This window comes from Balaenoptera ricei, chromosome 3 (assembly GCF_028023285.1).
Source record: "Balaenoptera ricei isolate mBalRic1 chromosome 3, mBalRic1.hap2, whole genome shotgun sequence".
NCBI classification, from domain to species: Eukaryota; Metazoa; Chordata; class Mammalia; order Artiodactyla; family Balaenopteridae; genus Balaenoptera; species Balaenoptera ricei.
Window position 1 is genome coordinate 124,564,244 of NC_082641.1, and position 12,568 is coordinate 124,576,811.

The 12,568-nt window shown below is 40.9% G+C and overlaps 2 protein-coding genes across 8 annotated transcripts in view; one reads left to right on the forward strand and one right to left on the reverse strand.

The window, feature by feature from the left end:
- Positions 1-12,568, reverse strand: part of PPP2R2B (protein phosphatase 2 regulatory subunit Bbeta) — a 686,797-nt gene that overhangs the window by 660,156 nt on the left and 14,073 nt on the right. Inside the window, exon 1 of one of the 3 annotated variants that reach the window (XM_059917413.1) lies at positions 9,552-9,603. The exons of the other annotated variants lie outside the window; for them this stretch is intronic. The gene's annotated coding sequence lies outside the window, so the exon portion shown is untranslated. Of the gene's footprint in view, positions 1-9,551; positions 9,604-12,568 lie in introns of those variants that run through there. 3 annotated transcript variants of the gene reach the window in all.
- STK32A (serine/threonine kinase 32A) overlaps positions 1-12,568 on the forward strand; it is a 125,127-nt gene that overhangs the window by 90,684 nt on the left and 21,875 nt on the right. For 4 of the 5 annotated variants that reach the window (XM_059917417.1, XM_059917422.1, XM_059917421.1 and 1 more), the window contains exons 6-7: positions 2,706-2,743; positions 9,327-9,416. In XM_059917417.1, coding sequence (XP_059773400.1) covers positions 2,706-2,743; positions 9,327-9,416 — 128 coding nt within the window. The remainder of the gene's footprint in view (positions 1-2,705; positions 2,744-9,326; positions 9,417-12,568) is intronic. The other variant, XM_059917420.1, reaches the window with a different exon arrangement.

Sequence of the window (12,568 nt, forward strand, 5' to 3'; positions counted from 1 at the left end):
CCCTTTGGCATGGTTCCTTATGAACCTTTCTTACCCTCCCCATCCCTGAGGGAACTATGTCTCATCTATCTTTCTATTTCTCATATCCTAACACAGTGACTTATCAAAGTAGATAAATGTTTGATAAATAAATGAATATAAGATTGAAGTAGGACATATCACCTTAAACTATGACCTCTCTGATCTCCGTATTATTCTTTAAGCTGCAAGGAAGTTTCTGGGGAAAGTAGGGGATATAACGAAGTGTGGCTATAACAAATTAAAAAAATTACACCTAGGGATTTAATAGAAAGCTCATAAAGTGCCAAACCCACAGCAATTCATTTCTCCCAGCAAGCCCTCATAAATTCAGGCCACGAAATCATTGTGCTCATCTTGCCACACCCAAGTCTCTCCCTTCCGGGCAGGGGTCCTCAGAGCCTCCTCCTCGCCTGGCAGACACTACCTGATGCTCACTGGTACAGGTCTGAAAGAGGTGGCAAGAGCCTAATGGCTAGTTTACCTCGAGCTTTAAACTGCAGAGTGTTCAATGGTGCGCTGGAGTGCTCTGGTATATCCTGGTTTATGTAGATCAAGAAACCATCCCCGCCATCAAGGAGTTCATGATCCAGTTGGAGAAAAAATGAACAGAAGTGTGATAAATGTTGTGATGGGATAAGCATACCATGCAGAGCACACAGGAGGGGCCATTGACTCGGAACTGGAAAATCAGGGAAGGCTTCCTGTAGGAAGCGGCATGTGAGCTAAGACGTGAGGGATGAATCTGCATTTTCTGGGTGCAGCGGTTCAGGGCTCTGATTCAGGCAAAGGAATGGCAGAAGGTGAGGGGATGCAGGGAGCTTTTAGGGGACTCCATGCACTCCAAGTGGCTGGCACAGGAGCCAGATTATGAAAGGGCCTTTACTCCATGTGAGTGAATTTAGACTTGATAATTTTTGGAATAATGAAATCCATCAAAGCGGTTAGGGTGGAGTCTGCAATATTGAGAGTTTAGCCAGGGAAACATGTAATTTGAAACCCCCTCGCGCTCTATGTTTTTAGCAAATTATACCCTGAACCAGAGAAAAATTTGCCACAGCTACAAATGACCGCTTATGAATCTAGAACTAATTTTAAGAACCTAATAAACTAAATGAGAAGATATTCAAAGCTCATGAAAGTACCCATGCACCTGCCTGTTGGGTGGGGCATATACTTGGTTCTATGTGTAGGTAAGAGGCTACCTCAAAAGAGGACTCTGACAGTCTTGGTCTGTCACAGACTAAAGTCACCTTATTCTAGTGACATAAAAGCCACTTGACTAGGCTGAAAATGTGTTCCCAAACCTGTTGCAGAATTTCTTCCCTAATGGCTTCTGTGAATTTGGGTTTAAGGGCTTTAATGGTACATCAGGGAAGGGCAGTAAAAACCGGAGTGTGGAAGAGTGAGGGCTGTTACAAACTACAGAGCTGTGCTCTCATTGAGGAACACTGATTACAATAATATTTGTTTCTTGAGGACTTTTGAAACTCTACAGGCCATTCCTCTAAGTATTTACCATCCAACCTCTAAGTATTTACCATCAAACTACTGCCTTCGTTGGAAGAGGGTGGATTATGTTCCCTTCTATGGATTTAAGGATCCCACCAATGCATAGAAAACTGGTCCAAATCCTTTAATTAACAACCCCAGGAATAATACTTATCAAGCAACTAGAGGCATTATAGCATCATCCTAAAAAGATTCTAATCTCCACAAGTTTAAAATATAATCACCTTATAGATCATTTTGTTTCTCTTTTTATAGTCTTTAAGTTTACTTCATCTTTGTAGCTCTAGTTACACAGGCAACAGTTATGATTAGTACTACTACCATACTACTACCTTATGACAATTTAAATGCTGTATGATCACACACTACTATATGCAAGATAGATAACCAACAAGGACCTACTATATAGCACAGGGAACTCTACTCAATATTCTGTGGTAATCTATATGAGAAAATAATCTGAAAAAGAATGAATATATGTATATGTATAAATAAATCATTTTGCTGTACACCTGAAACTAACACAACATTGTAAATCAACTACACTCCAATGAAATTTAAAAAATAAAAATAAATAAAAATTATACATAAAATTTAAATAAATAAATAAATGTCGTATGATCTATGGAGCAATACTGACACACTTGCATATAACACGCTGTAGAAATTAAGAGTCTGAGCTTTTGGGGACTTCCCTGGTGGCACAGTGGATAGGACTCCACGCTCCCAATGCAGGGTGCCCGTGTTCGATCCCTGGTCAGGGAACTAGATCCCACATGTATGCCACAACTAAGAGTTCGCATGCCACAACTAAGGAGCCCGCCTGCTGCAACTAAGACCCCGTGCAACCAAATAAATAAATAAATATTTTTTAAAAAAAGAGTCTGAGCTTTTGAATGAGAGAGACCCAGGTTCAGAGCCCTGTTTTTCTGTTTATTAGCTCTGTAACCTTGGGTTAAGTTACCTAACCTCTTTAAGCCTCAGTTCTGACCTAGAAATTGGGGGTATTAATGGTAACTATCTCAATTCACTGTGAGAATTGAATGAGATTGTGAGTGATGAAGGGCTAGTACATTCATTCCTAGCTAGCATTCTTGAGCAGTTCACCTTTATCCTTTAGTTCTGTTTCTTTGTTTTATTATGAGCAACTTTCTCCTTTCTTTTTACTCCCCTAGGGATATGAAGCCTGACAATATTTTGCTTGATGAACATGGTAAGTAAATGATTTGTTTGCAATCAACCACATAACATGCATGTAGAACAAGTTGGTTATCCGCAGCAAAGTAGTACTATACAGGGAAACAGTGTCTTACTCGGTTCAGTTGAGGTACATGTACAAACTCCATTTTATGGTGGGAGGGACCATATGGGGGAACTTTATCATTTATTGCAGTGACGTAGTACACCCTTAAATAGCCTTGCATTTACATACGGAGAAAGTCATTCTCTTTTCAATTTTCTTCCATTCCTACTGATTTCTTCAAGAAAACCATCCCAGTTTTTTGGTGCTAGTTTGCTTTAATATCTCTATAGCAATCATCTCCCTTTTTTTTTTTTTTTTTTTGTTTTTTTGTTTTTTCATAAAGACAGAAGAGGCTTAGAGCATTTGGTAGGCAATAGTATCTACCTAGAGATTCGTGACAGACTTTCCTTCTTCTGAGGGTAAATTGGTTTCACATTTACAGAAGAGATATCAAGTTTTCTGGTCAAAGATTTTCAGTTAATAAAAATCAGTCCAGGGCTTCCCTGGTGGCGCAGTGGTTGAGAATCTGCCTGCTAATGCAGGGGACACGGGTTCGAGCCCTGGTCTGGGAAGATCCCACATGCCGCGGAGCAACTGGGCCCGTGAGCCACAACTACTGAGCCCGCGCGTCTGGAGCCTGTGCTCCGCAACAAGAGAGGCCACGACAGTGAGAGGCCCGCGCACCGCGATGAAGAGTGGCCCCCGCTTGCCGCAACTAGAGAAAGCCCTCGCACAGAAACGAAGACCCAACACAGCCAAAAATTAATTAATTAATTTAAAAAAAAATCAGTCCACTTAAAGAAAGATATAAAGCAGATAAGAGTATCTCTGGTACCCAGCTATGAAACTGACAGAGGGATATGGCAATGACCACGATGGTGATACACGAATGCCTGAAGTTCAAGAAGCACTGATTGAAGATGTCCTACAGAACACGCTTTGACCAACAGTGATTAAATGTGTATAATTTCTTCCTAATATTATTTTAATGTACATTTGGATTTATTTATTAGAGCAGACCTGTAGGACACACAGCCTGCATGTTATAAATGTTACAGAGGCAATAAGATCCTTGTTAAATTTTTAGAAAGCTGCTAGGGGAGGGAGTCCTAAATCTGCAAAGCTCTGTATCTCTTTAACTTTTACAAAAGGGATTTGCAAGCGGGACTGAAACTCCACGGACCATCCATCGCTCATTATTTATTTACCTAGTTGCATTTTAAGCCTGATTTGCCAGATGCCACGTGTGCTTAGAGGGCTAAGAAACACTTTTGTGTATGACCTCTAATTTCAAAGCTTGGAGTCATTATTTATTTATGGACTGTCTAAAAAGATTTTCTCCACTTTCTTCCCATGCCTTATTTCTTCCTTCCCTTTACTGCTTCTGACATTTGGGAATAGTTTCTGAATCTCAGAAATGTGGGCAATGGTGAGACAACATGAAGGTGACTTTCATTAAAGCACCAGCTATCTCTGCCTTAAATAGGAAGCAGGATCCCCTCTCACACCAGTGCAGATAAACTCTGTGGAGCTTCACAGCTGTGGACAAGGCCTCCCCCAGCCTCTAGAGGCCATCTTTGCACGATGTACAAAAAGGTTCTCTGTGGGCCCACCACAGCCTTGGGAAGGTGACCACTGGTAATGCAGAGCCTGATTTCAGGTTCTGTCCCCAGTTCCCCCTCACCTGCTTGCCTTTGTGCCCCATATATTGCTCAACCATTTGTCAGGACCCTGAATGGAGACATATTGGTCCTGTCAACCAAAAAAATGTACCTTCCATTCAGAGAACAACGTTTCGGTCTTGGATCTCAAACGTGGCTTCATCTTATTCCTACCATGAGGTCGTCCTGTTCTCTCTCATTCAACTTCTTTCTTTTCTTCATTTTCTTGTCAACTTGGTGATTGTAGATTAGGAGAAAGATCCAGGAATAAATTAATCTTCGAGTTTATCCACCCTTAGAGACTACCCTTGGGAGAGACTGTGTGATATCGTAGATAAGAGCGTGGGGTTCTGAGCACAAAGCCCAGTTCTCTCACTCCCCAGCTCTGAGATGCTCGACAGGTTGCCTGAAACTTCTCTGCACCTTAGATTCTTCAGGGGTGAAAGGCGTCCTTACTTCTCAGGGTAATTGTAAACACTAACTGACACCCTGTTTATAAAGTGCTTGATTGCCACGTGCACTAGGAAATCACTCAATAACAGTTAAATGCTAGTATGACTCCATGAGGTAGTAGGGGCTTTCTCCCTTACAGAAGGAAGCTTAGGTGACTTCATTTTGTTTTATATGACTTTATCTATATCATATAGCGTAAGTGAAAGCTAGGTCCTTACCTGTCTTTACTAAAGAGTTATTTTGATTCCAGGTGGGAAATACCAAAGATTGTGTGTGTCTACTTCTTAGGTCTTGTGTTTAAACAATTTTCTCTGACACTTAATCCTCAGGTAACTACACCTTCAGTGGCCCATTCTGCCTTTCCTTCATGCATGCAGGGGGTTAAGCCCACTTTTCAGGGCATTTTATTCTCGGTTGGGCTGGGGCTCTGTTGCTTAGGGAATACGAGCAGGCATCCCGGTCTGCCTGAGGGACGGTCCTAGTCTACACCTGTTATCTGGGGTACTATTCACAAAGATCTTTTTCACTCTCAAGTTTTGGGGTTTGGACAATGACTTAAGAGGGGGCTCTTCTGTATTTTTTCCCATCCTAAACTCAACTGGAGGATCACTGCAGTCAATAAGAGAAACATTGCTTTGGGAAGGACTGGATATGTGAATGAGATAGAAGCAAACCAACAAAAAGGTTGCGAGCCATTCTCTAAGCTTTGTCCTGGGGATCCCTTTCTGGAGAAAATAATTTTTTGAGGTTATTTACTTTCCATTTATTCAAATTCTGAAAAATTAAGCTTTCAGGCATTGCTCAGGGACCATAATTAACTACTTTGAAATGAAGAAATTCCCAGTGGCCCTCGCTCCCCAGCTCATTCTGCAGAGCTGCTCTTGTGACAACCAACTGGACCACAAATCAATGCCTGCCTTTGGGAGTGCTTTCTGGCGTGATTTTCCAAGGTCTCAACGTTCGAAAACTTCATTTGTCTCCTCTGTCCACATTTATAACCTTTCACCCTTTATGGACAAAATCATGTATGCCTCTTGCATGGGGATTTAGCAACTGTAAAGGATAACTGTTTACCTCTAATACACCTCCTATGCCCGTTCCTCCAAGTGAGCTGCATATTACACCACATGGCTTATATTTTAATTCAGCACCATCAGTAACAGGCAGAAATTTTGTTTTACTCTTACTGATTCATACTGGTTCATGTTCATCAGAAAAGATTGATATTTAAAGGAGCTAAATTCTTTTGTAAATGGAGACTCCTTCCACTGGTGTGAATGAACATTCCTTATACATCAGAATTTGACTTAAAAAAGTCTGTAATTTAGAGCATACCTGTTCTCCTTAAATGTCTCACTCACTAGTTCAGAGCCCAAGATGGCATTAGATCTTGGATGGCTCATAACCAACTGTCCTGATATATAGGTTTTTACAGTCCTACCGACTTAAGTTTCTATAGTCCTACCAACTTAAGTACCCCATCCAATTCTATCAGTTCAATAGTGTCTAAAATTCTTGTGTTTTTCCTAAGCTATTCAGGAAATAAGTGCTGCATACAAAGGAGCAATAATGTCTCCTTGGTGTATCTGAGAGAATGACAATTACCACATCATCTATAATTTAGGTTTCTTAATATTATCCCGAGTCACAGGGAACAGAGAAAGGCAAAAACTCGGTTTGGGGGTGTGAGGAAGAAATAATCCTGCTACCTTAACAGCTTCTCCCTTGCAGAGTCCCAAAATGTACCTAAAAATCAAGTGGGTAGCATCTTAAAACATATATATACATATACATATATGTATATTATATATATATACACACACCCATGCACACACACATATATATAGTAGAACTCTGTACCCTATCCCCAGATAATCAGGTGTATAAGTCTCTGCTAGTGCCTAAGGATATGAATTTTTAATAAGAATCCTAGAAAAAGGTGGCACACACGATCTAACTATTTTTGAGTTGAGGACATTTTTGAAAGTTAGGAGCCATGCCAACCAATTGGTCATGGTGTCCTTGAGGGCTGTGTTGAGAAACATCCCCAGGCTGAACACAGACACCGTGAGAAAGAGTATAAGTAATGACCACAACGATGACTAAATTCAGTGACTCAGTACTATGAACTCCAATTTTTAATGTGATTCTGTGCCTCAAGGTACAGAGGTGCAAAGAACTGGCAGATCACTCCCTAGGGTGTTCAGTGAGGGAGTTCTGAGCCTTGTAGCTGAAAAACTTCACAGTAAGGCAGTGGTTCTAACTGGGGATGCTTTTCCTCTACTGTCTCTCCCTGCAGGGGACACTTGGCTACGTCTGGAGACATTTTTGATGGTCAGGATTCTATCCAGGAGAGGGAAGTACTTTTGGCATCTAGTGGACAGAGGCCAGGGATGCAACTAAGCATTCCGCCGTGCACCGGACAGCCCTTCACAGCAAAGCATGATCAGGTCCAAGATCTCAGTAGTTCCAGGTTGAAAAACTCTGTTCTAAGGCTCCCTCAGGGCCGGGGCTTATGGAAGAGGCCAGCGTGGTCCCTCACACCCAAGCAATTCCTGTGTCCCTCCCTCAGCAGGTGACCAAACCTTCCTCTGTGAGCCAGAACTCAGATTCATTTCCACAGCACAGAAGGGGACATGGCAGAAGGATCCCCACGGTGAGCACAGGGAAGTATGGCAGCATCCTGGGCCTGGAATGGAGACATCGGGGCTGGTGGCCAGGGGCTCTGCTTTCCTTGTTCAGCTTGAGGGCACCAGGCAACAGTTTCCAGTAGATCCTGACCCTCAAATGATTCCTCCCCACTGTTTACTATGCACCCTGGTGGGGGAACCCTGAGCCAACCAGCAGATAGTTCTTTTAGTTTGTTCAGCTCTTTGGTCTTATGATAAAGCGCAAAAAGTTTTTGGGCGATTTATAACCCACCAAAGAAGTCCTGGACCAAATTCTAGATCCTAATTCTAGCTCTGCTACTTCTAAGCACTGAGAACTTAGCCACAAACAGCTCTCCTGTAAAATAGGAACTACTTCATTAGGCTAAAGTGTACAAAAACCTTTTGAAAATTGCAATTAATCATATGAATGTAAAAAATACTACTTATAATAACACTAACATTCTTTCAACCACATTCGAAAGACATGTAATGAGTGAGTACTTACTGCAGTCAAGATCTTCTACTAAGCCTGGTCTTCTTTTAAAAGTGTGGTCTCAAACTTTACTGGGTATCAGAATCACCTAGGGAGCCTTTTTAAACACTGGGCCCCCATCCTCTGAGTTTCTGATTCAGTACGCAGAGGTAGGGCCCAGGAATTTGCATTTCTAACACTTTCCCAGGTGATACTGATGCTGCTGGTCTGGGGACCGCACTTTGAGAAGCAGCTGACTCTGAAACATCCTCTACCTTCTACTTCTACATGAGCATAGCCCATCTCCACCATGTCTCATCACAACCACAGAAGCATGCAAATGGAAATGCGAACACTTCACGATCCTCTCAAAGCATATGACTTTCCTGCCAACAGCTAACAGAACGGGCTTATCCTACTTCTGGCTGTGAATGTAAGGACCCTAATACACTTTGTAGGGTGTGCTCGCTGCTCAACTTGTGTTAGACCCACACTATATTGCCATGAGTGTGAACACTGCAGAGAGACCCTAGGGATCATCCAGTCCGCCCATGAATTTTTTTTTTAAGGGAAACTTAGGTTCAACACAGGAAAGGAACTTCAAGTGTACGATGTATTTGGAGCAGAATTCAGGGCAGGACCTAAGTCTCCTGGCTCCCAGTCTAGGGCTCTTTCTAGAGCCTCTTTAAAAATAAAACTTGACTTTTCCCTACTTTCCCTCGGTACATTATTTTGTTGGGGACCCCTGGGGGACAACCTGAACTCTCAGACAAAAAACTACTAATGATATTCAGAAAAACAAGGAGAGAAAGAACTCTTTCTTGGCAAAGAAATAAATATATGTATCCACAGTCATGTCTGCTTTGTACTAACAACATTTGTTTCTTTAAAAAAAAAAAAAAGATCCTGTAAAGATGCTTGGAAATTTGACACTTCACATAGTCCTTATCTGCCCCCCTCTTGATTCTCACAGGCTGTACCAACTTAAAATGCTGACAACAGGCAAAAATTGCCTAAGTAGAATTTACCAGAGCGTGGGCTCTTAAAGACCAAGGTTAAAACTTTCTGACATTGAACTACAAATTTACAACCAGACATTAACCTTTTCGTGTTTTGGCACCTGGAGGGTTGCTGGTTTAGACTATATTGGTCTTGGGGATAGGATAATCGAGTTTTTACTGCCTGTACCCAATTGCAAATGGCGTGCAAGAATTTACAAACTAAGCTTCCAGGTACTTTTGATAAAAAAAAAAAAGCGTGGTGTGCCGCTGGGTTGAATGGAACTTAACGTTCTCTGTGGTCCTTCTCCCTCGCAGGGCACGTGCACATCACAGACTTCAACATTGCTACGATGCTACCTGTGGACATGTGCCTCACCACCGTGGCCGGCACCAAGCCTTACATGGGTATGGGCCCCCTGAGCCGCCATAGCGACTAAGAGGAAGGCTTTTTCACTCATTCCTGTAGCCACCATGTACTACGGGTTCAATCGTCCGTAGGGCCTTGCAGCTAGAAATGACAAGTCCCCCCTCTGACTTTACCTGGAGAGCTTCTAATTTCACAGGTGTGCGGTGAACCTCAGGAACCTCCTTTTAGCAAGCACCCAGTCTGATCCTGATTCAGGAGAGTCACGGATTACATGTAAAAACACTATTTTATGAGTTATTAAGGACAGTTTCTACCTACTTCCTGATGAAGAATATTAATAATTAATTCAGTAAATATCTACTAATTGCCTCTGTGTACTCAACACTGTTTCAGGTGCCGGTGATCCTGCAGGGAGCAAAACATACAAGGTCTCCAGCCCATGGAGCTAACCTTCTAGTAAGGGGAGTTAAAAAAAAAAAAAAATAGAATCAAACAGAGAAGGTACAGCCATAAGTAGGATGGTAATAAGTGACATAAGTATTATTATAACCATGATTTACATAATCCTGCATAACATGCATAGGGCTGTAAGTTCACAAAGTACCTTCCAGTTATAATTTTGGTTTTAGGTTTATCACCACAACAATCCCGTGAATAATTCACAGGTGAAATATTTGAACTTGAAATTAAAGGCAAGAGCAATGCCACTTTCTTTCACTATTTCATTCTCTTCCTCGTGGAACTAAAGAGAGAACTAAATAAAGAGAGAGAGGAAAAGAGAACTCTGTGCAGGGCCACCTCGCTTTCCAAGAGAAAGAAATCATCTGTGGGGAAAAATGAGCCTGATTTTATATGGTATTTGAACAACTGCAAATTTCCTGGCTTCCAATTATCAGTGGGGGGGAATAAGTCTCCTTTGTCCTTCTGAAATAATGGACACATATAATTCAGCCTATTTTCTTGCCTAAAACCCATGGTACTCAAATGATAAAAAGGAATCTCTGAGACTGCTGGTCTGATGAGTTTATTCCCCAGGTTTTCTGGGTTTCCATATTAAGGGCTATTTGCTTGGAGCCAAATCAGAAAATGTGCATCTGGGTTTTCTAAGCCTGGTTTCCATGGTGAGAGGAGTAAAGGAAGACCATCTTTCTTTTCTCTCCCCAGTGATTTTAAATACAATATCCGTATAATTTGATTCTCCTAAAAATTGGCATTTCCAGTCTTTTCGCGACACAGAGCTAGGAAATTGGAATCCAGTCAAGCTTCTCTGCACCTCTCCACCCTCACCCTTATAATTAACAATTACTAATATTTATTGAAAGCCTTCTAGGGACCAGACAATGTGTTAAATGTTTTGCATTCATTGACTCATTAATTTTTTCTCAACAACCCTGTGAGGCAAACTGTAATTATCACCATTTTACAATGAGGAAAATAAGAAGCTAAGTAATTTGCTCAAGATCACATGGCTAATAATTGAAAAAGCCTAGATTTAAAGCAAGCTCATTCTGACTTTAGAAAACCAAGCTTCTCCCTAAAAGAGAGAGAGAGAGAAATTTAAAAGTTTATGTATTTATGATTCTTAAATAGATGTAAGCCAAATTAGGTAGGCCACGCTCTTAGAAATGTTTCTAGTTTTATTTTAAAAAATGAATATCTGACTGTCAACGCTTATATTTTCATCCAGAAGTTGTTCTTGCCTTTGATTTTTGGATAGGAATCTTCCTAAGAGATATCACAGGCAGAAGTCTGCTTTCTCTTTTTAAAAATTATGTTCCCAATAATTTGGTAAAATCTACCTAACAGACATTCACCAGCACTCATTTTATAGCATTCCTGCAGAATGTAATTAGCAATTAACCAGAAAGAAAAAATACTCTAAAAAGAAAGAAAACTAGGATGAAATACTGAATGAAGATTATAGGAATATACAACATTTTCTAATGTAAGATGCTTAGCATATTATACAGCAGTTCCTCGACTCTGGCAATAAGAAGATGAGCTGCCTGTCAGTTCTTGTTTTGTTTTGTTTTTTTAACATCTTTATTGGCATATAATTGCTTTACAATGGTGTGTTAGTCTCTGCTTTATAACAAAGTGAATCAGCTATACGTATACATATATCCCCATATCCCCTCCCTCTTGTGTCTCCCTCCCACCCTCCCTATCCCACCCCTTGTCTGTCAGTTCTTAAGCACCTGCACCCAACAAGGAAGTTTTGCTTTTTTGAATTCATCATCTTCTACCTCCATGCTCTTTCCAATCAACTCCAATCCCTCCTTCTCCCCACCCCTGGTCTGTGTGAATATAATCCAGATCACTTAGAGCTTAACCAATTAAAACATTCCTCTTCTCCAAATTAACCAAAGCAAACAAACAGATATACTACGGAAAATGTGTAAAATGCTGATTAAGCAATGGGGAAATTAATCTCTCTACTTGTAGATATTTATGGTTTCCTTCCAGACCTTTATTCTGTATACACACAAACACATTTTTTTAAATTGGATCATACTGGAGTTTTGCAACCTGAATTTTCACTTTAAAACGTAATAACAACAATAGGCATCATATACTGAGCATCTATTATGTCCCAAGCATTTTGTTAAGTTTTTAACATTATAACATTAAATTTTCAAAGCAACTCAACGAAATATGTTTTCATAGATTAAAAAAAATCAGGCCTACAGAGAAAGTGACGTGATTATAATCACACAGCAAGCAACTGGCAGAGCACAAAGTTAAATCCAAATCGAAAACTTCTCAAGTCTGGAATGTTGATGGTGATGACAGCGGAGCAGGAGGAGTAATGGCTGACATTTACTGAGCTCTTCCTGTTGGCCAAGCACTGTCCTAAGTGCATGTGTTACATCATTTAAACTAAAAGCAATTCAGTGAGGGATGCCAGAGTCTAACCCTCCACACGCTGCTGTGCTATCTCTCCGCCTCCTGGCAGTAAGCATGTCTCAGCCAGAACGGCAACCACTTCTCTCTGACTTCAGAGCCCGGCTCCGGACAACTGACACTACTTATTTTTCCAGGCCCATATATATAACTATCGTTTTTCATGTTCACATGCTACAGAATTAGAGGGCTGCATCAAAATCTATTGAACCAATTCCTTATTGTTGAATCTTAGGTGATTTCTCATTTTGAAATATAAATAAATTTGTGATAAAAATCCTGTTAG